This window comes from Miscanthus floridulus, chromosome 8 (genome assembly GCF_019320115.1).
Source record: "Miscanthus floridulus cultivar M001 chromosome 8, ASM1932011v1, whole genome shotgun sequence".
Classification (NCBI taxonomy): Eukaryota; Viridiplantae; Streptophyta; class Magnoliopsida; order Poales; family Poaceae; genus Miscanthus; species Miscanthus floridulus.
This window is the reverse complement of record NC_089587.1, coordinates 8720224-8744447: the sequence shown is the minus strand read 5'-3', so window position 1 is coordinate 8744447 and position 24224 is coordinate 8720224. Positions and strand designations below refer to the sequence as shown.

The window sequence follows — 24224 nt, the reverse complement described above, 5'->3', positions numbered from 1 at the left end:
GCAAACAAGATGGCTCTATTGGCTGAATTGAAAGAAGTCGAGGCAGCCTTAACTCATGCTCAACAAGAAGAAAGCCAGCTACCTAATGCCATCAAGGCCCTTCAGCAAGAAAGAGACATCTAGGCTCGCAAAGCTTTGGCCATGAAGAAAAAACTCAAGCCTGTGGAGGGTGCTGCCGATGAAGACATCAAAGAAATGGAGGAAGCCGACCAGATTCGCCTGCGTGTGATATTAGCTATCCAATCCTTGTTAAACTTGTAAATCTTGTTTATTGCATCGGCACTTTATGAGACATTGATATCCTTGCATAATTTTAGCCGATAGGACTATTATCGGCACTTATACTTTTATGCATCCATCCAGATACTAGGGTAATATTTCTTTAAATATTTTCCATTTAATGCTCTGGGAAACACAACCCCTTCGAGGGTTTCTAGAACATGTGCGTTACCAGGAACAGACTGATTTATCCGATATGGACCTTCCTAATTAGGAGACCACTTTCCAAACTTTGAAATTTTAGTCCTAATCGGTAAAATCAATTTCCAGACCAGATCTCCATCGGCAAACTCCTTTACCTTCACCTTCTTGTCATACCATCTGGCTACTCTTTTCTTATTTTCTTCGATGCTAACTAAAGCCCTTAACCGATGACCCACCACATCTTCCAACTCATCCTTCATAAGAGTATCATAATCATTGGCTGTCAGCTGATTTTGAGAACGTATTCGCCTAGAGCCAACTTTAATTTCCCAAGGCAATACTGCATCGTGTCCATATACTAACTGATAAGGCATTACTTTGGTTGCACCATGACATGACATCCGATACGACCACAAGGCTTCATTTAATACTGTATGCCACCTCCTAGGATTTTCTTCAATTTTGCGCTTAATGAGTTTGATGATCCCTTTGTTAGAAGCCTCAGCTTGACCATTAGCTTGAGCATAATATGGAGAAGAATTTAAAACTTTAATTCCCATACCTACAACAAACTCATCAAATTCTCCCGATGTAAACATAGTACCCTGATTGGTAGTGATAGTCTGAGGAATACCAAATCGGTAAACAATATGCTCTTTCACAAAATCGATCATATTAGCCGATGTCACCTTTTTTAAAGGAATTGCCTCAACCCATTTTGTGAAATAATCGGTAGCAACCAGAATAAATTTATGTTCTTTGCTCGATGGCAGATAAATCTGACCGATGAGATCGATAGCACATCCCCAGAACGGCCAAGGTTTGATTATAGGGTTCATAGCCGATGCAGGCGCTCTTTGAATATTACCAAACTTTTGACACCCCTGACATCCTTTAAAATATTTAAAACAATCTTCAAGAATAGTCGGCCAATAGTATCCATTTCTTCTGATCATCCACTTCATCTTGAAAGCCGATTGATGCGCCCCACACACTCCTTCATGAATTTCACCCATCAAGCTTTTTGATTCATCACTGCTAACACATCTAAGTAAAACTCCATCTATAGTTCGATAATATAATTCATCATCGAGGAGCACATACTTGGTAGCTTGGAACCTTATACGTCTTTCAACCTTTTTATATGGATCCTTTAAATAATCGACAATCTCCTTCCTCCAATCATCGGTATCAACTGCCGATGTTAGCACTTCCTGCATAGGCTGATACCCTAAAGCATGCTGAGCTAGTCGATTAGCCTCCTCATTATGCAGTCGAGAAATATGTTCAAGACGAAAATCTCTAAATCCTTTCAACAATTGCAAACACTTTTCATAATACGAAATCAAAACTTCACTTCAGCATTCATAAATCCCAGCCAATTAATTTATAACTAGCATAGAATCACCAAAGATTTCAACAGCATCGGCACGTATCTCCTTCAGCAATTCTAACCCTTTTATCAAGGCTTGGTATTCAGCCTGATTGTTTGTCGATGTAGCAACAATCGGTAATAAAAACTCACACTTCCTTCCTTGAGGTGAAATCAATACAATGCCGATACCTGCTCCTTCACCACATGTGGACCCATCGAAGAAAAGTGTCCAAGGAGCAACCTCCAGAGAGTCCACTGTATTACAATGCTGAGTAACAAAATCAGCCATAACTTGCCCCTTAACTGCCTTAGTTGATTCGTAACGTAGTTCAAATTCTAATAATGCTAAAATCCACTTGCCGATTCTACCACTTAATATCGGCATCGACAGCATATATTTGACTACGTCGTCTTTGCATATGACCATACATTCGGTAGATAACAAATAATGTCTTAATTTGACACAAGAAAAGTATAAACACAGACATAATTTTTCGATGGCCGAATACCTCGTCTCAGCATCCACTAATCTTCTACTCAAATAATAAATAACATGTTCTTTCCCTTCAAATTCTTGAATAAGAGCTGAACCGATAACGGTATCATCATTTAACAAATACAACCTGAAAGGTTTCCCGTGTTGAGGTGGAACTAGCACTGGAGGATTTGTTAAATATTTCTTAATTTCATCTAGGGCTAACTGCTGCTCAGCTCCCCATACAAATTCCTGATCGGCTTTCAATTTAAGTAATGGACTGAAAGCCTTGATCTTACCCGACAGATTAGATATGAATCTTCTAATAAAATTAATCTTACTGATCAAAGATTGCAATTCAGTTTTATTGGCAGGAGCAACCACCTTGTTAATTGCATCAATAGACTTCCTGCTGATTTCGATGCCCCGCTGATGCACCATAAAACCCAAGAATTGACCTGCCGATACACCAAATGCACATTTATTAGGATCCATCTTCAATCCATGCTTCCTTGTGCACTCCAGTATCTTTCGTAGATCGGCTAGATGTTTTGTGATATCTCCAGACTTAATTACTACATCATCAATGTAGATCTCCACTAATGTGCCGATGTATTCATGAAAAATAAAGTTCATAGCTCTTTGATAAGTAGCACCGGCATTTTTCAAACCAAACGTCATGACTATCCACTCAAACAGCCCTACATGACCTAGACATCTAAAAGCAGTCTTGGGAATATCTTCTTCAGCCATGAATATTTGATTGTAACCTGCATTACCATCCATGAAGCTGATAATTTGATGTCCGGCTGCAGCATCAATCAACAAATCAGCAATCGGCATTGGATAGCCATCCATCGGTGTGGCTTTGTTAAGATTCTTGAAATCAATACAAACACGAAGTTTTTCATTTTTCTTATAAACACAAACCACATTAGAGATCCACTCTGCATATCGACACTGCCGAATAAACTTTACCTCAATTAATTTAGTTATTTCGGCCTTAATGTTGGGAAGTATATTAGGGTTGCATCGGCACGCTGGCTGCTGATGTGGCCGAAATCTAGATTTGATAGGTAACCGATGTTCAACTATCGATCGGTCTAATCCAGGCATCTCAGTATAATCCCAAGCAAAACAATCTTTATACTCTTTTAACAAATCAATTATTTGCTGCTTACACTTGGAATCTAACTTAGCACTAATAAAAGTAGGTCTTGGCCTATCGCCATTACCAATATCTACTTCTACTAAATCATCTGCCGATGTAAACCCTTGACCTAACTTTCCATCATCGACAAACCTATCCATTAAAACTCTTCTTCAGAACCGACTGCTTGGATCGGTGGAATTTCATAATCAACAACTCTAAGGAACTCTTTTTCCCAAACTTCTCCTGATATGCATTTAGTTCGCTTATAAGTATCTAATTCTGCCGATGCGATGATATAAGAAGAATCACCAGGGACAAACTCAATCTTATCCCCAATCCACTGTACTAGGCATTGATGCATTGTAGAAGGAACACAACAATTAGCATGAATCCAATCTCTCCCTAGAAGCAAATTATATGCACCCTTGCCATTAATAACAAAGAACGTCGTCGGCAAGGTTTTACTGCTGATAGTCAATTCAACGCATACTACCCCTTTAGCCGGTGACACATTGCCTTCAAAATCCTTCAGCATCATATCGGTTTTGGTCAAGTCTTGATCTCCCTTACCGAGTTTCCGATACATCACATAAGGCATAATATTAATCGCAGCTCCTCCGTCGATAAGTATCTTAGATACAGGCTGCCCATTAACTCTGCCTTTCACAAACAAAGCCTTAAGATGTTGTCTCTCGTCATTGGTAGGTTTCTCAAAAACAGCCATCATTGGATCTAGTGTCAACTGAGCTACTTGATCAGAGAGATCAACTTCTTCCTCACTATCAGATAGTGCCAGAAACTCCATCGGCAACATGAATACCATATTAACATCTGCCGATGGACCCTTATTTTTGTGTTTTACCTACCACTGCTGATGACCGAACCTCTCATTGGAGAAATTTTCCTCTCGGTATAAATCCTCCTAATGCTCACGTTGCATCCTCCTTCTCTGTGTCTTTGTCAGACCCTCCGGGCACCATCGAGGAAACTTGGTTTTCCACACCGGCTGATAACGGGTCTTAGTTGATTCCACACGGCGTATATTAGGGTCCCTATAGAATATTTCTTCATCGGGAACTCTTGCGTTTGCCATCTCCTCAAGCTCCTCTTGATTCCTTGGAAAATATCCAGCGCGTTTACTAAGCCTCTCATGTACACTAAGTCTGCCCCCCAGTCGATCATGCACTGATGCTCTGCCTCTGATCGGCTCATTAATAAATAAACCCTGATCGCTAGGTTGAAACCTCCTTTCTGACCGATTGACCCCATAATAACCATTGCACTCAGGGCAATTTTCAACAGTTGGCAATTTAATACCTTCTTCCCAGCAATGGATGAAAAACGGGCACCTCCAATGATCTTTATGCCGATACCATTCTTCCCGACGTCTCTCTTCTTGCTGTTGTCGATATCGGTCATTTCACTGATGCCAACTCTCCTGCTGCCTTCGATGAGCAATCACAATGCCAGGTCGAGGAGGATTTTTGGAACTACTGCTTTCTCCCAGCAAACCCTTACTTTTTGCATCATCGGTAGTTATCCGATGTTGGGGATCCACTGATGCGTTTTTCTCAGCAGCCTCTGACGTCAATACCTTGGTCTTCCCTTTGGCCTCCAACATATTTGCTGGAAAAGGGTGTTGATCAATTTTCATCGGCTTCTGGGCCTTAGAAGTACCAAACTTAATTCTCCCAGATTCAATAGCCGATTGTAACTGTTGCCTGAACACCTTACACTCATTTGTACTGTGTGAAGTTGCATTGTGCCATTTGCAGTACAAGATCTTCTTCAACTCTTCTGCCGATGGGATAACATGATTAGGTGACAGCTTAATTTGGTCCTCTTGAAGCAGAAGATCAAATATCTTGTCGGCCTTGGTGATATCAAAGATAAACTTTTCTGGCTCTTTCTGACCAAAGGGACAAGATATCGGCTTTTTATTCTTAACCCACTCAGCTAAGCCGATAACTGGTTCTTCATCAGAATTAGAATCTCCTACTTCTTCAACAAATGATACTTTTTTACACCAATTCTTTTTAGGTTCAAAGACCCTAGTATCTTGATTAGAGATCCTTTGCACAAGACGACTGAGGCTTTCAAACTCCTGAGAAGCATATCTGTCTTTAAGATGTGGCAATAATCCTTGAAAAGCCAGATCGGCAAGCTACCGATCATCCAGCACTGGACTGTAGCACTTATTTTTTACATCTCATAGCCTTTGCACAAAGCTCTCTACCGATTTATCATTAGCTGTCTCAATTTTACTAAATCGGTAAGCTTCTTTTCATGGATTCCAGCAAAAAATACTTATGAAATTGTTTTTCTAGATCAACCCAAGTAATAATAGAATTTGGTGGTAATGAAATGAACCATGTAAATGCTGATCCAGACAAAGATGATGAAAATAATCGAACTCTTAATTCATCTCTGCTAGCTGCCTCTCCACATTGAATAATGAAGCGATTGACGTGTTCCACTGTTGATGTATCATCTTGCCCAGAGAATTTAGTGAAATCTGGTACCTTGTACCGATTTGGGAGAGGAATTAAATCATATGCAGGAGGGTATGGAGTCCGATAAGAATAAGTATTGACCTTGGGCTTTATCCCAAACTGATCCTTCATAATTTCTGCTATCTTATCGGCCCAAAAAGCATCAGCCTCCTGCTGACAAACTAGCTGAATTTCTACGGGAGGTGCCTGCTGATATCCCTCCACATATCTTTGTGGCCCACGATCTCCAGCAATTGGCATATTTGCCATTACTTGTGGTCCATTAACCTGTTGGAAAGGATTCATCGGCTGAGCTGCCGATGCTTGATTCTGGAAACCAGCTTGCATATGACCTTGTTGAATCCCTGCCACCTGCTGATTTTGTTGAACTGTATGTTGAACAGGTAACTGTACTGACCAACCATTATTAGAACTCATCGGTACAAAACTTACCGATGGCTGGTAATTTGCTGACATTGTTGGATAATTATAACCAGCTTGAGGCATGAATTGAACCCTAGTTTTACTCATAGCAGGGGCTTTCTGCTACATCGGCAGTAAACTTGCCGATGGACTTGAATTGGGTGTTTAAACCAAAGGCATCTAGAAACCTCCTGGAGTTGGTTGCACAGTAGTTGCTGTGGCATATTGAGGCACTTGAGCCATCGACGAAATAGCTGAAGGTATAGGAGCTTTTCCTACTGCATCAAACACTTGAGGTAACCCAGGATTGAAAGCAGATGACTTCGGAGGCATACCATATCCCCACCAATTAGCAGGAATCTGGCTATTCTGAGACACAGGGCCTGACATAGCTGATGTCGATAGATCTGTATTAAGCTGAACTCATCCTCCTGGTAGTACCGGATCTGATCGTATCGGTGTAGATTGAATATTAGGTAAGCCTGCCGATACTGAAGGGGAAGTAACTTTTGTACCCACAACGGCCGAGGGAGCCGATGGAGTATTGACAGATGCCGGCTCTGGTTGGTGATAGGCAGGCCCAACGTAATGCGGTGCCGCTTGTCCTTCTTTGAGAGTTTGAACCATAGCATTATGAACAGTATTGGACAACACATTGGAATGATTAATCAAAGCATGATTTACTGCAGAATTAACCATCTCTTGAAGTTTATCAGGATTGGAGTCAAAGGTAACCTGCCGAGGCAACAGCAAATCTTGCTTCTGGATGACTTGTTCACTCTTGTTTAGGCTAAACGATTTCAGACAAAGCTGCCTATATTCTTCTACAGCCTTTTCCATAGCCTGCCTCTGCTCTTCCTTAAGATATTCTTCTGATACTGCGATAATGTTCTCTGAATTGATCTCGGAATTGAACATTTTGATCGGATTGATTGGTCCCACCGAGCGTGCCAAAAGATGTGTTGATGTAAAAGTGGATCTACAAACACAAAGGGCTAATACCCGAATTGATATCCAAAGCGTGCCAGTCAATTTGACCTGTTAATCGACAAGGATAAAGATACGAGCACTTTGGTCCTGACAACAGTGATATGCCCGGAAGTCACGGCCAAGAGGTACTCACGCGAAACTCGAGAATCGCCAAAGGTCGCACTACTGTGCAACTCGCCGAATCAATGAGAACTCGTAAAAAGGAAAAATATGCAAATTGACGAAGTCGCCGAAAAGTAAGTAGATGCAAATAGGAGTAAAAATTGATTTTGATATTGATTGATATATCTTATTACATTGCCCCTCACTCTATATTTATACCCTGATCTAAAGAGACATAACCAAACACAACTAGGACACCAAGCCCATATCTAAGGAAACACGTGACTCTTACATGAATCATACTCTAACAAATATAGAAAAGGAAATCAACTCCTATCTATTTCCCTGTCTGCCTCAATTACGATGGAAATCTCACCGTCCTCCTTTCCATCAGCATACTCCCTGTTTCATCGGCAGTAGTCTTCAAGCCTTCCTTCATCGGCATCGACAATAACATCTCCAACCTTATCGGCAACGCCCGAGTCTAAATCAACCTTTCCATCGATCACCACCATTCATCGGCAACCATCTTTACAAGCTGATTTTCATCGGCTATCAGCGTACACAGTAACTTTCCTTTGCCGATTAGCCCACTCTGATCATTTTGACACATGCAAAAAACGGTGTCAACAGAACTATTAACCTTTGTAATCACAGTCTAGTTATCGCAGTTCATAGAAATAGCCGGTATGGGTTTTTCAACAACTAGTAAATCCATAAGGAGATCACAAAGCCACTCAGCCTCAGATCCAGCAGTGTCTAATGCTGTGAGCTCTGCTTCCATTGTAGACTTTATTAAGATAGTCTGCTTGCAAGACTTTTAGGAAACAACACCACCTCCAAGTGAAAACACATATCCACTTGTGGCATAAAGCTCATCAGCATCAGAAATCTAGTTGGCATCTGTGGGGGTATGGCCCCCAAGACATGGGCCGCACCATCAGAGGTGGCTCAGCCCATAAGATCAAGGCGTGCACGGTGCTGCTCAGCGTGCACCATAAGACATTATATAGTACCAAATAGGATACTTTACTTATAACCCTGCCCCTCCAGACTATATAAGGAGAGGCAGGGGTCCCCTAGTGGATAGGCTACATCAAGCTACTTGGTCATCCAGATCAATACAATACACCAAAGACACAGGATGTAGGGTATTACGTCGATCAGACGGCCCAAACCTATCTAAATTGCTGTCTCTGCGCCCTGTGTCACCATCTGGTTCCTGATTACATGCACCCCCACCGACAAATCTACCATCACAGGATACCCCTCGGTGGACTGTCGATGATATTCTATCGATAGTTGGTGCGCCAGGTAGGGGTCTGCGCTTGATCCCATAGCGAGCCAGATGGACCTCAAATCAACAACGTGTTATCGTCGTCAATCTCATGGAGATCCATGTCGGTCCACGACAATGATTCATCGCTGCTACACTAGCCCCTACGATAGTATATCCAATCTCAGAACCACCTCCGAGGTCGTCTTCACCAACAACTCATCGCCCGCCAGGTGCTCGCCATCAACGCTGACCAGACAATGCCATACGCCGCCGACCAGATGCTCCGTCCAAAGCTAAGTCATGCTTTAATATTCTTCCAAATATTCTCTGATCTTCGTATATCGCCATAATGTTTCTCCGAACTGTTTTCTCCATATTTACTCTCCAAACGATTTTCCAAACCCTCGAATAGTTTTGTTGATGCTCGAACACCTCTAGAGATGGCCCTGTCTTCGGCTCCTCCCTACACGTGCACGAGCGTCTGCCCTCTATGTTATGGGTGGTCGGCAGTGGCTTCTTGGTCACGCCTATTCCTCCTACACGTGCACGGGCTTCGCGCTCGATGTTATGGACTATGAGCTAGCTAGGGCTGGAGACTCAGCTACACACTAACTGTTTAGGTGGTTTATATTAAACATAAATATATTTTCACGCCAACTGATCATCAAACTGCATACGCTGTTTCATCACCATTGCTGATTTTCCTCCAGAGTTCATTTATTTTTACATCATGTACTACCCATTCTACATGTTTGTATTGCAGGATCGTCGTCCAGGTGATCAGATCACCTGGTGCTTAGGCTTCTCCACCGATCAACTGGTTGTACTGCTTGGTTCATGGACTCTGTCACCGACTAGTTGATCGGACTATTCGCCGGTCGCTTTTACTCAATGCTCACTTCGCCGCCGACCAGTTGACCAGACTGTTCGCTGCTTGTGCTTCATCGCCAGCTACATCGGTTACTCCTCAGTGCTCGGTTTCTTCATGCTCGAGGACTAAGTGGGCACACTTCACCGCATGGATGTCGTCAGCTATGTCAGTGCTTGGACCTCACCGCCTATGTTGGGAACTCCTTGCTCCTTGGTGCTCGGTCATTGCCAGCGATGCTGGGGACTCCTCACTCCTTGGTGCTCGGTCATTGCCAGCGACGCCGGGGACTCCTTGCTCCTTGGCACTCGGACATCGCCGCCTACATTAGGGACTCCTCGCTCCTCAGTGCTTGATCATCACCAGCGATGCCGGGAACTCCTTGCTCCTCGGTGCTCGGTCATCGCCAGCGGCGCCGGGGACTCCTCGCTCCTCGGCGCTCGGACATTGCCAGCTTCGTTGGGGAGTCCTCGATGCTCGGACAACACTGCCTACGCTGGGGACTCCTCGGTGCTCGGTCATTACCAGCGACGCCATGGACTCCTCGCTCCTCGATGCTCGGTCATCGCCAGTGACGCTAGTGGCTCCTCACTCCTCGGTGCTCGGACATCGCCGCCTACGCCGGGGACTCCTCGCTCCTCGGTGCTTGATCATCGCCAGTGACGTCGGGGACTCCTTGCTCCTTGGTGCTCGGTCATTGCCGGCGATGCTGGGGACTCCTCGCTCCTCGGTGCTCGGTCATCACCAGCGATGCTGGGGACTCCTCGCTCCTTGGTGCTCGGTCATCGCTAGTGATGCTGGGGACTCCTCGCTCCTCGATGCTCGGTCATCGTCAGCGATGCCAGGGACTCCTCGCTCCTCGGTGCTCGAACATCGCCGCCTACGCCGGGGACTCCTCACTCCTCGGTGCTCGGTCATTGCCAGTGACGTCATGGACTCGTTGCTCCTCGGTGCTCGGTCATCACCAGCGACGCCGGGGACTCCTCGCTCCTCGGTGCTCGATAATCGCCAGCGACTCCTTGCTCCTCGATGCTTGGTCATCGCCAGCGATGCTAGGGACTCCTCGCTCCTCGATGCTCAGTCATCGCTAGCGACGCCGCAAACTCCTTGCTCCTCGGTGCTCGGTCATCTCTAGCGGCGCTAGGGACTCCTCGCTCCTCGGTGCTCAGACATCGTCAGCTTCATTGGGGACTCCTCGGTGCTTGGACATCGCCACCTACGCCGGGGACTCCTCGGTGCTCGGTCATTGCCAGCGATGCCGTGGACTCCTCGCTCCTCGGTGCTCAGTCATCGCCAGTGACGCCGGGGGCTCCTTGCTCCTCGGTGCTCAGACATCGCCGCCTACGCCGGGGACTCCTTGCTCCTCGGTCATCGCCAGCGACGTCGAGGACTCCTCGCTCCTTGGTGCTCGGTCATCGCCAGCGACGCCAGGGACTCCTCGCTCCTCGGTGCTCGGTCATCGCCAGCAACGCCGGGGACTCCTCGCTCCTCGGTGCTCGGTCATCGCCAGCGATGCTAGGGACTCCTCGCTCCTTCGTGCTTGGTCATCGCCAGCGATGCCAGGGACTCCTCACTCCTCAGTGCTCAGACATCGCCACCTACGCCGGGGACTCCTCGCTCCTTGGTGCTCGGTTATTGCCAGCGACACCGTTGACTCCTTGCTCCTCGGTGCTCGGTCATCACCAGTGACACCGAGGACTCCTCGCTCCTTGGTGCTTGGTCATCGCCAGCGACATCAGGGACTCCTCGCTCCTTGGTGCTTGGTCATCGCCAGCGGCACTAGGGACTCCTCACTCCTTGGTACTCGGTCATCACCAGCGAGGCCGGGAACTCCTTGCTCTTTAGTGCTCGGTCATCGCCAGCGGCACCGGGGACTCCTCGCTCCTTGGCGCTCGGACATCACTAGCTTCGCCAGGGACTCCTTAGTGCTCGGACATCGTCGCCTACGCTGGGGACTCCTCGGTGCTCAGTTATTGCCAGCGACGCCGTGGACTCCTCGCTCCTCGGTGCTCGATCATCGCCAGTGACGCCGGGGGCTCCTCGCTCCTCGATGCTCAGACATCGCCGCCTACATCGGGGAATCCTTGCTCCTCGGTGCTCGGTCATCGCCAGCGACGCCGGGGACTCCTCGCTCCTTGGTGCTCGATCATCACCAGCGACGCCGGGGACTCCTCGCTCCTCGGTGCTCGGTCATTACCAACGATGCCGGGGACTCCTCGCTCCTTAGTGCTTGGTCATCACCAGCGATGCTGGGGACTCCTCACTCCTTGGTGCTCGGTCATCGCCAGCGATGCCAAGGACTCCTTGCTCCTCGGTGCTCGAACATCGCCGCCTACGCTGGGGACTCCTCGCTCCTCAGTGCTCGGTCATTGCCAACGACGCCATGGACTCCTTGCTCCTCGATGCTCAATCATCACCAGCGACGCCGTGGACTCCTTGCTCATCGGTGTTCAGTCATCGCCAGCGACACCGAGGACTCCTTGCTCCTTGGTGCTCGGACATCGCCAATGATGCTAGGGACTCCTCGCTCCTCGGTGCTTGGTCATTGCCAGCGATGCCGTGGACTCTTCGCTCCTCGGTGCTCGGTCATCACCAGTGAGTTGGGGACTCCTCGCTCCTTGGTGCTCGGTCATCGCCAATGACACCGGGGACTCCTCGCTCCTTGGTCATCGACAGCGACGTCGGGGACTCCTCGTTCCTCGGTGCTCGATCATCACCAGCAACGTTGGGGATTCCTCGGTGCTTGGACATCACCGCCTACATCGGAGATTCCTCGGTGCTCGGTCATCGCCAACTACGCTGGGACTCCTCGGTGCTCGGATCTTGCTATGTCTCATCGGTGTGCTATCAAGCTACTCCATGCTGTTTGGATCGGGGTGCTGATCTTGGGCGGCGCGTCTGGGGTCTTGATACGCGCATGTCAGACGATGTCGGCAAGCTTTCTTTTTCTTTGACCCTGCTACAAGATTCATTCTTCATCTTTTAGTAGGCTCGGGGACTAAGTGGGCACACTTCACCTTGCGGTGAATGTGCTTGTTCTCATCTCAAGGCTACGCCCGGGAACTGGCTGCCTGCTCAGCTGGTCTTCTACTTTATGACCCTAGCACCATATGACTGCGTCACCTACTATCAGGCTCAGGGACTAACTATGGGGGTATGGCCCCCAAGACTTGGGCCGCACCATCGAAGGTGGTCCAACCCATAAGATCAAGGCATGCATGGCGCTACTCGGCGTGCACCGCAAGACATTGTATAGTACCAAATAGAATACTTTACTTGTAACCCTGCCCCTCTAGACTATATAAGGAGAGGTAGGGGTCCCCTAGCGGATAGGCTACATCAAGCTACTTGGTCGTACAGATCAATACAATACACCAAAGACACATGACGTAGGGTATTACGTCGATCAGATGGCCCGAACCTGTCTAAATTGCTGTCTTTGCGCCTTGTGTCACCATCCGATTCCTGATTACGCGCACCCCTTCTGACAAATCTACCATCGTGGGATACCCCTCGGTGGACTGCCGATGATATTCTATCGACAGCATCACAATAGCCTTCTAGCACTTTCGGATGTCTGGTATAACAAATACCATAGCTCATGGTCCCTTTTAGGTAGCGCATCACTCTCTCAAGAGCACACCAGTGATCATCTCCCGGGTTTGACACAAACCGGCTCAGCTTGCACACAACAAATGAGATGTCAGGCTTTGTTGCACTAGCAAGATACATGAGCGAGCCAATGATCTAGGAATATCTCAACTGATCCCTTGCTATTCTTCCATTTTTCCTCAATAGCACACTAGTGTCATAAGGTGTAGGAGCAGGTGCACAGTCACTAAACCCAAAGCGACTCAGCACCTTTTCCACATAGTGGGTTTGTAATAGAGTGACCCCACCATCATCTTCTCTTAGAAGCTTGATATTAAGAATAACATCAGCCTCTCCCAAATCTTTCATCTCAAAATTTTTAGATATAAATTCCTTCACCTCCTCGATCACTTTGAGGCTAGATCCAAAGATCAGTATGTCATCAACATATAAGCACAAAATGACTCCACCCCCACCATACTGGTAGTACACATATTTGTCAGCTTCATTCACAACAAAGCCAGCAGATGTTAAAGTTCTATCGAACATCTCATGCCATTGCTTAGGAGCTTATTTTAGGCCATATAATGACTTTAATAATTTACACACCTTGCCTTCTTGACCATTTGCTACAAACCCATCAGGCTAATCCATATAGATCTCCTCCTCCAACTCTCTATTTAGAAAAGCTGTCTTAGCGTCCATTTGATGAACGATAAGACCATAAGAGGCTGGCAGGGAAAGCAAAACTCGAATTGTGGTCAATCGAGCAACTGGTGAATAAGTATCAAAGAAATCATCACCTTCCTTTTGAGTATAACCCTTGGCCACAAGCCTTGCCTTGTACCTCTCAATAGTACCATCAGACCTAAGCTTTTTCTTGAACACCCATTTGCAACCTATAGGCTTGCACCCATAGGGACGATCAACTATTTCCCAAGTTCCATTAGACATAACAGAATCTATCTCACTCTGTACTGCTTTCTTCCATAAGTCAGCATCAGGAGAGGAATATGCCTCTTCAATGGTCGTTGGTGTGTCATCCACAAGGTACACAATATAGTCATCACCAAAAGACTTTGCAGTCCTCTGTCTCTTGCTTTTCCTGGTGACTATAGTGTCATCCTCCTTAGGATTTTGCACATAGGGTTCCTCAATTTGTTCTATCGGAATAAAATTTTCATGCTCATGGGAAATTATAAATTCATGACCAGCTGTGCTTGGTGCATTTTTCATGGGAAACTCATTCTAAAAAAATGTAGCATCTCTAGATTCCATGATTGTATCAACAGCCATCTCAGGAACACTAGAGTTTATAATTAAAAATATATAACCCGTGCTGTGAATAGCATAACCAAGAAAGACACCATCAACAGTCTTTGGTCCAAGCTTTTGCTTTTTGTTTATCAGCACATTCACCTTTGCCAAACAACCCCAAGTTCGTAGGTAAGAGAGATTTAATCTCTTCTTCTCCCATTCATCGAATGGTGTAATTTCTTTGTTCTTTGTGGGCACTCTATTTAGGACATGACATGCCATCAATGTAGCCTCACCTCATCATTCCTTAGATAGTCCCGCAGTCTCCAACATAGCATTAACCAAATCAGTTAGAGTGCGGTTCTTTCTCTCTGCAATCCCATTGGATTGTGGTGAGTATGGTGACGTCCTCTCATGAATAATTCCATGCACCGTGCAAAACTCAAAAAAATTATTTGAGAAATATTCTCCCCCATGATCGGACCGCAAACGCTTGATTTTCTTCTCAAGTTGATTTTCTACCTCAGCTTTATAGACCTTAAAATAATGCAACGCTTCATCTTTTGTTTTTAGCAAATACACGTAGCAAAATCTAGTGCAATCGTCTATAAAAGTCATGAAGTATCGTCTACCGCCTTTAGTCAATTCGCCATTCATTTCGCATAAATCAGAATAAATGAGTTCTAATGGTGCTAAATTCCTCGCCTCAGCAGCCTTGTGAGGCTTGCGCAGTTGCTTCGATTGCACACACACCTGGCACTTAGAATCTTTGACTAAGTTAAATTTTGGGATTAAATTTAGATTTGCAAGCCACGTGAGACAGCCAAAATTAATGTGACAAAGTCGTGAATGCCATATATTCGACTCATCCAAAACATTAACATTGTTCACCACTTTATTACACACATTATCAAGCAAAGATAAGCGGAACAAGCCTCCGCAATCATAACCTTTTCCAACAAATGTTCCATGTCTCGATACAACACATTTATTGGACTCAAGCATAATTTTAAAGCCATCGCGACACATCTGAGAAGCGCTAACAAGATTCTTCTTGATGGAGGGGACATGCTGTATGTTCTTTAATAGCACCGTCTTTCCCAAAGTAAACTTCAGAATGACCATACCAGCACCAAGAACACACGCATGCAAACCGTTTCCCATCAGCAAGGCTCCACTCCTGCCGGCCTGATAGGAAATAAACAAAGAAACATCAGCACACACATGAATATTAGCACCACTGTCCATCCACCACTCAGGTGAAACACAAACTGAAAGAACAAAGGGTAAAGAATTACCATACCCAGATGTTCCTCCTCCAGTCTCGCTAATTACTATGTTTGCTGATTTCTTTTCTTACTTATATTTACGGTCTGGGCATGCACTTGCCCAATGCTCATCACTCCCGCAAACAAAGCATCATCCAGCTTTCTTGTTGTTTTTCTTCTTAAACTGTGCAGTCTGCTTAGACTTTGCATTGTTGTTCTCTTGCATGTTGTTGTTCTTTTTATTATGAGATGCAAATGAGTTTTTGTTCTGCACCATATTAGTAGCGGAAGACTCAACTCCTTTTCCACGGTTGTCTTTTGCTCTCGCCCTCTCCTCAACATCAAGAGATCCAATAAGCTCAGCCATGCTAAACTCTTGTCTCTTGTGTTTTAGAGAAGTAGTAAAATCCCTCTAAAAAGGTGTCAGCTTAGTGATTATACCGCCGGCCATAAATTTGTCGGGCAACAGACATGGGAAATGTTCTAGTTCCTTTGCCAGCGCCTGTATCTCATGAGCCTGTTCGACCACAGAACGGTTTTCAACCATTTTGTAGTCATACAACTCTCCATAAGGTACAGCTCACTGCCAGCATCAGAAACCCCAAACTTTGCCTTAAGAGCATCCCATAACTCTTTGCCTGATGTGCAAGATATATAGTTTTTCTCATACTTAGGATGAAGTGCACTAATCACGACGCCTCGAAACAGGTTATCGGTAGCCAAGAACTTTTGCTCCTCCTTAGGAGTAAACTGTTCAGGCTTCCCCTGTGCGGTGTGATAGCAGTTCATCGTAGTCAACCACAATACCATATTGGCACGTCATATCATAAAATTCTTACCATCAAAATTATTTGGCTTCAAAGCAGCAGCAAAACCACTGACAGAAAAATTGCCTATTATTAGGTTTTTGGATTGTTAGAAATTTAGGCATTTTCATTATCAGTTTAATCTAGAAAAGTAACATCAGCAGGTTCGTGACGGCATATATGTGCATGTGTATATCTCTAATGAATACTACAACATGTAGTGATAACATACAGATGAACACAATAGCTGCGAGTACAATAATCATAGAGATTAGAGTGTACCCAGCAGAGGGCCCTATGCCGAGGGCATCGGAGGCTCTATTCGCACTAGTCGACATAATGCGTTGCTTGAAGTCGTAGACCACAGTCGGTGTAGGACGATGTTCGTAGTGTATTCCTACGAACGGATCACCAGGAAGAAGACGTCGCCTTGATGTTCCGCAGGCAATCACTAGGAAGAAGATGTATGAGGACGAGCAGTCGCGGATCGCTCCCCAAAAACCTAATCGCCGCTCACCCCGTGCAGGGTTCTTAGGTGGACGAGGGTTCCGGAGGCACCTGCTCTTCCGCTACTCCGTGCGCGCAGAGTTACGGGACGGGGAAGCCAGGAAGCTGATGATCTGTGGTTCTCTCTGGAGTGGTTGCGGAAGAACTGGATCTGGACTGACGGAGGACTCGGATATATGGACAGGAAGAAGAGAGGCAGCGAAGAATCTCAGGAGACGGAGACGGGAGCGGAAGAGACAGTAACTGTCGTGATCAGTTCGCCTCCACCATCAAGGGGAGTAACTCCCGTTGTTATGTGGATTAAGTGGCAAAAGACTGGCCGCGCCCGCGCCCACGGCCCGGCCGGTGGTGGCGGCGACGCGCGCGCGTTGCACGCCTTTGTCCTTTTCTCAGCTTCTCAATTTAGATGAATAATTTCCAACCATATAAGCTGAGTCAACGTTCAGTAAAAACCCCATATGGTATTAAACCATGCAACGCTTAATGTTACACACCATAGAGTTTTATTTGATTCATTAAATATTATATGGGCCAAGCCCATATTATATTCAACAAATAAGCCATGACTAAAAGTACTGTTGGCTGATTTGTTGTGAGAGAAAAATATTGTTCGTTGACTGAAAAAATACGGCTTATAAATCAAGCGAACAGAACGATTATGACTCACACTTCTACTGTGCTAAAAACTCGCCATTCTTTGCAATGCAACTTTGGCCCCTCTGCAAGAGCCCAATGAACCAACAAAATCTCTGATGCCCTACCTGAGTTCATTGATTCGTCTCCTAGCATCCCAAACAGGCAAACACCAACCACAGCCCACAGTACCAACTATAAACCCTACAAGGCCATGTTTAGTTGCTCCAAATTTCAGAATTTGGCATTATGCAAAAAGAAGATTTCCCGTCACATTAAATTTATAGTACATGCATGGAGTATTATATGTTGACGAAATCAAAAACTAATTGCACAGTTTAGTTGTACTTTATGAGACGAACATTTTGAGCCTAATTAATCAACGATTGAACAATTATTACTAAATAAAAACAAAACGCTACTGTACCTACAGTAAAGCAGCAAATTCGGTGGCGCCGGTTCGGTGGCCGAACTAAACGCGCCCCCAAAACAATCATACCAACCGCTGCGCATCATCCTCTCCGTCACTGTCCTCAGCGTGGGTCCCGCGTCGAGCGTGGTCAGCCGTTCGGTCCATGCTGCTGACGTGGAGCCAACGAGGCGACGTACAAACGGGTTACTGTCACCATCAGTGCACTGCTGTCCACGCCACCTTGTTTGCTTGCGACTCCTAATTGGTTTGCTGACAGAGTTTAGCAAAGCGGCTGTTTATTTTAATGGTCCCAGAACCAAATGTGAGCTGTAGCAAAGAGACAAGCAAAAGAAAAATATAAAAAACCGACAGCAGCAGCGGCATGCGCGAACAAAAAAAAAAATTATAGGCACGAATAATATTTTTCTCTCATATTAAATTAATTAAATGTACTTTTGGTATGACTTATCAGCTAAGCGATGCTTTTTAGATGCAGTGGGCGGATTACCGATGCAATTTGAGAGTTTTTTTTAATAAAGCGGAGAGCAGTGGAGAATATTGCTATGCTACCGCTTTTCTTTTAGTACTTTTATTGTTATATCTTTTTTGTGGGCTTTTAAATCCCATTCTCTCTTTCTGCAAGGAACAGTGCAAATATCTTTGGTTTGCCATGCTCAGTGAGGAATCTTTTTCCTTTTCCATTTCCATTTATTTAAGCCTTGCAGAGCATCGTTATCTTCCCCCTCAATCTTTAGTCTGTCACAGCGCATTTCATCACTGCTTGGCAGTGCTGTCACTCCTTGCAGCTGCAGTGTGAGTTCACAGCTCAGTGAGCAGCTCCTGAGGGCCGAGGCTCTTGGAGTACTGTATGCGAGTAGATCATACACCTTTCTGTTCAAAATCAAATCCTTTTCCTGCTATCTTTTTCACCCTTTCAAATCAACCAAGAAAGCTCATCCTGTTTATCCCCACTGCCTTGGGGATCGCCTGTTTTTGGCAGCCTTCTTTATTGCTACTACGCTATCTACACCTTGCCGTCCTCGTCACCCAATTTACTCACACCTGAGGGCTTGCATGCCATCAATGCTCCCCTGACTGAGGTGTTTATCATGTGAGCGTCTGCATTTTGCAATCACAGGAAATCCCCTCTCATGGTCCACTGTAGGCGTAGTTCATTTATTCCCAAAATATTTTGATATTTGGCTTTTGGGGGCTCTAGTAGTTCACAAATTCTCAAGTTGTTGGGAAAATCTGGCTGGCCTCTTAGAGCTTTTATATAGCCCTTGCTCTTTCCAGTAGAGATTTCAACTTTTCTCCCCCCCTGAGGTTTCGTGAGCTCAAGAAAAAGATTTCTGAAACTGTTCTTGGAGGTTTGCTCTCGCTGGTTTCCACTATCCCTTTTTTATCTTTCCGGCTCCAAGATCTGAACGTGGGGAGTTCTTGGTGCAGAGCAGAGCAATCCACCCAAATCGCCCCGCGATTTGGAGCTGGAGCATGGGTTCCCGGTCCGGCGATGGAGCGGCGGTGGCGGCCGTGGTGTTGGTTTGTTGGCTGTGCTTCGCGGCGGCCGGCGTCGGCGCGATAGGGGCGAACTGGGGCACGCAGGCGAGCCACCCGCTGCCGCCGGAAACGGTGGTGCGGATGCTCAAGGACAATGGGTTCCAGAAGGTCAAGCTGTTCGACGCCGAGGAGGGCACCATGAACGCCCTCAAGAAGAGCGGGTTGGAGGTGATGGTCGGCATCCCGAACGACATGCTGTCGACGATGGCCACCAGCATGAAGGCCGCAGAGAAGTGGGTAGACACCAACGTCTCCAGCTACCTCAACGACGGCGTCAGCATCAGGTATTTGCTTCTGCGTCAGTGCTGCTTCTGATTACCGTTGGTGCTGTTCAGCTCACTCATGATACTGATGCTTGGTAGTGGTAGCTAGTGTTAATTGTACTGTGGAATCTCAGTTTTGATGACCTAGGGTGAGCTCTGAGCCTAGAATATTGGGGAAATACGATGATTTTCATGCTACCCTCGTTTTGTCTTGATTGATGGCTAATGATTGAAACTCATGACTGATTAAATGTTTGACTTGGAAAGTAGTTATGCATCATCATTCTCCGTATACGACAAGCGGTCGGCATTCTTCGTAGCTCATTTAGTACATTTGTGCGCATGCTGTAATTTGGACTTTGGACAGGACGGTTGCCATTTCTGGTTGCGCATGTTGTGCTTTGCACGCCTGCTTGGGCGCTTCTGTCGCTGTTTGTATGCGAGAAACAGCTAGCGTATTTGTTCCATCCCCAATTTGGAAGTTCTGTGTTTCATTAATCTGTGCACGCACCACCAAATCAATGCCTGCACCATTTTGAAGAATCTACTTTGCTGATAGCTCTGTTGTGCTTGTGAATCATGCTTCTTTGTTATATGGAAATCTACAATATCTTATAAGTTTTCACCGAACACTGCAGCTGTAGTGGTGCTTGGCTGCACTAGAAATCATGTGACCATGGCCAGATTTATGAGTTACATTTTGAATAAAGATTTTAGCTGTCGAAGTGCCAATCATTTTTTACTACTAGGTTTCAGATGATCCTTTTGTGTCTCAGAAAACATAATTTTTGTTTGGAAGGTGTGCATTGAAATGAACTTGATCCATGAAGGCACTCAGGAGCATTCAGTGACTTCTCAATATGTTTTAAAGACGTGGACCTTACGCTGGAGGAAATACATCCATTTTGGCTGGTCCTGTTTATTTGTGTTCCTTATTTGAATGGAGCATAGTTGTCCCCACTTGTATAATTTAGTTAGTTTACCTCAGGCCTTTATCGTGTCACTTCTTTATGCCTCTTATTTCTTTTCCCACTGGATTGTATGGAATGCTTGATAGGTGGATGGCCTATCCACATGGTACTACTATAGAAGTTGGAAGGTTCAGTTTTCAAAGAAATTTTGAACACCATGTCTAGTTATAGAAGGAAAACTCTTTTTTAAATGCACGTAGTTGATTTTTTAACGTCAAGAGTATGTCTAACCATCTGTACCTCAATTTGCGTAACAAATTAATCCTAACAAGATATTTTTGTTGCCCTTCTCTATATTTATTTATAAATTATTGCTCGCACTTGCATCCACCATTTGACCACCAAACTGCCAGTGCCTTTTAAAATACATAGACCGCTAAAGCTAAATACCTTGTGCCTTGAAAATTTTCTATGCATCTAGCACCAGCTCATCGTATACTAATGCAAAGCTTTATTTTCTTAATCACTAAAACAGTAAGCAGAACATGTAACAGCCGCAATGGTCACTTCCTTATTTCTTACCTTCCGTGACTGATAGCTTATCAATTCATTGATACTCTTTTCCAGCAGTTACAGAGAACACACACGTACCAAGCTTTCATATCTTGTATTTTGAGCCTCCATATACACATGTTGTTCCGGAAATGCTGTTTTAACACTTCTGTTGCATGAAGTTCTGCCATTGTTGTTAAGTACTCTGTTGCAATTTTACGTAACGCAGTACCAGTCAAACTTTCGTTTAATCGGAATCAGGCATCTTTAATTTTACCTCTAATGTTCACTGCCTGCTTTATGAGTTGTGGGAATATGCATCAGCATGCCATTTGAGCAACTTGCATGCACGGCATGACACTTCCATTTGCACATCATGCAGTAAATGAAATATGAATATTCAAGATAGTACTTTGCTTCATGTTCTGAATCTCACAGCCAACTTCATTGTTTGTTCTGCCAGTGGTGTGTTGTTGATGTTAACTCAGTCAACCATCTGCATGATGCTGTGGCCTCACCTCTTTATCTGCCCTATTGCATTGTTAGGTATGTTGCAGTTGGGAATGAACCTTTCTTGGAGACATACAATGGAAGCTTTTTGCAAACAACTTTTCCTGCCATCAGAAACATACAAGGTGCACTTATAAAAGCCGGTTTGGGCAATCAAGTCAAAGTCACGTGCCCTCTCAACGCTGATGTCTATACCTCGTCAACCTCCAAGCCTTCTGATGGGGACTTCCGGACAGATATTCATGATCTGATGCTCACTATAGTAAAATTTCTGAGCGACAATGGTGGAGCTTTCACTGTCAACATATACCCTTTCATAAGCCTCTACATTGATCCAAACTTCCCTGTGGACTATGCCTTCTTTGAGGGGGCCTCATCGCCCATCGTTGATGGCTCCTTCACTTATACTAACATGTTCGACGCGAACCATGACACACTTATATGGGCTCTGAAAAAGAATGGTTTTGAAAACCTCCCAGTCATTGTCGGGGAGATTGGATGGCCGACTGACGGGGACAGGAACGCCAATGCTCAGCTGGCTCAGCGCTTCAACCAAGGCTTCATGACCCATATTGCTTCTGGGCGAGGAACACCGATGCGGCCTGGACCTGTTGATGCTTACTTGTTCAGTCTAATCGATGAGGACGATAAGAGCATACAGCCAGGAAATTTCGAGCGGCACTGGGGGATCTTTACTTATGATGGCCTGTCAAAGTACCAGCTGAATCTCGGGACATCAAATTCAGGCGGTCTTGTGAGAGCAAGGGGTGTGAAGTACCTTGAAAAGAAATGGTGTGTACTGAAGCCTTCTGTGAGCCTCAACGACCCAAAGCTTGCAGACAACGTGGGTTATGCATGTTCCATGGCAGATTGCACCAGCCTTGGCTACAAGACATCATGTGGGATGCTGGACACCCGCGGCAACATTTCATATGCATTCAACAACTACTTCCAGAAGAATGACCAAGATGATGTGGCCTGTGGGTTTCAGAATCTCGCGACTACCACAGGCCAAGACCCCAGCACTGGGACATGCAGGTTCGGGATCATGATCGAGGTTGACTCCGCCTTCTCATGGAGGCTGCAGGGGCATGGAAACAACCTCTTGATCCTCCTGCTTGTGCTTCTCCAGCTATTCCTGTCCTTCTCTTAGATGCAGGTTTCGTGAGAGATGACAATGAGAGCATAAGTGATCTGACAGCTTGAGGATATTAGATGTATGTTGTCAGTATCATTCAATTAGAAACTCTTTCCTCTATAACCCTTTTTCTTCTCTTTGGCAAGAAAATCGCAGACTGCGGTTTCGGGCATGCTTGATTATTGTTAGGGTTAGCTTTGATTCATCAGTTCCGTTGTGGTAGCAATGAATGATGCATTGATCCATCCACTGGCTAGCAGGGTGTGGGCATTGCTATTGAACCTCTGCAACTTCGGTGAGTTCAGGTTTCTCAGCAGCATATTTGTGATCCATCTTCCACGTACTGTCATAATCTTCAGAAGCTTTCATGACCAGAAAAGAGTTTGGTTCTGCTTCAGCATGGAATCAACATGGAGGGCAATTCTGTTCAGCGCTTCACACATGTTTTCACAGGCATTCTTGTTGGGTGAAGTGTGATATGGTCACTCAAATGGGCAACGGGGCCACAAAGCACCGCCAGGTCAGAGACAGTTTCAGTCTTTCAGATCTGTGCCTTTGGGGTGGTACTGCACCTGACCACCTCGTCCTGTTCGCTTGGCTTATAAGTCGTATTTTTTCAGTCAACGAACAGTATTATTCTCTCATGACAAATCAACCAACATTACTTTCTGCTTCAAACGAACAGGGCACTAGATTTCGGGGCACTAGATTTCATGGTGTCCAAGGTTTCAGGTCGCAGCCCTTTGCTGAACCATTAATTAATAATAAAAATGCAGGGCCAGGAGCATCTCGTACTCCAAGACGTCAATTTGCAGTACACATTACATGCGCAAGTGGCCTCATGGCACCAACAATGACAGCAAACCGTCTCCCTTTTGTCCAAGATTCTAAGCACACATGGTAGATCCTAAAGTTTCTGCAACCTTTTCCTATTCCGTCTAGACCCAAGGATACAGTGAGCCATCCGGATAGCTGGGACTCAAATCTAAATTCCAAAAATGTGATTCAAACTTGAAACAAAATTAAAAAAAAAATCTCTCAAACAATTCCAACCTCAAATGCATATTATGATAACAAAGTATTGAAATGAAGCTGTCAAACTGAACCAGTTGTTCACCTGGTGACTGGTGGTGTGAGCTAGATCAGCCGTACAAAGCCCTGCGATTTGTTCAGCTGTGTGATGGAGACGAAGACAAAAACGGGGGCTTCGCTGTTTGGTGGTTGCTGTCGTTTCGG

The 24224-nt window shown here is 45.4% G+C and overlaps 1 protein-coding gene across 1 annotated transcript; it reads left to right on the top strand.

Moving 5' to 3' along the window:
- The first annotated feature begins 18817 nt into the window (after nucleotides 1-18817).
- Nucleotides 18818-23518, top strand: LOC136475651 (glucan endo-1,3-beta-glucosidase 6-like). The gene is made up of 3 exons (XM_066473232.1): nucleotides 18818-19424; nucleotides 19504-19898; nucleotides 21887-23518. The coding sequence occupies exons 2-3, from the start codon at nucleotides 19549-19551 to the stop codon at nucleotides 23001-23003; spliced, it is 1467 nt and encodes a 488-aa protein (XP_066329329.1). The 5' UTR covers nucleotides 18818-19424; nucleotides 19504-19548; the 3' UTR covers nucleotides 23004-23518.
- The last annotated feature ends 706 nt before the right edge of the window (nucleotides 23519-24224 follow it).

Coding starts and splice junctions, on each gene's coding strand:
- LOC136475651 (XM_066473232.1), top strand. CDS start 19,549: ATGGGTTCCCGGTCCGGCGATGGAGCGGCGGTGGCGGCCGTGGTGTTG. Junction 19,899..21,886: donor AACGACGGCGTCAGCATCAG/GTATTTGCTTCT, acceptor TTGCATTGTTAG/GTATGTTGCAGTTGGGAATG.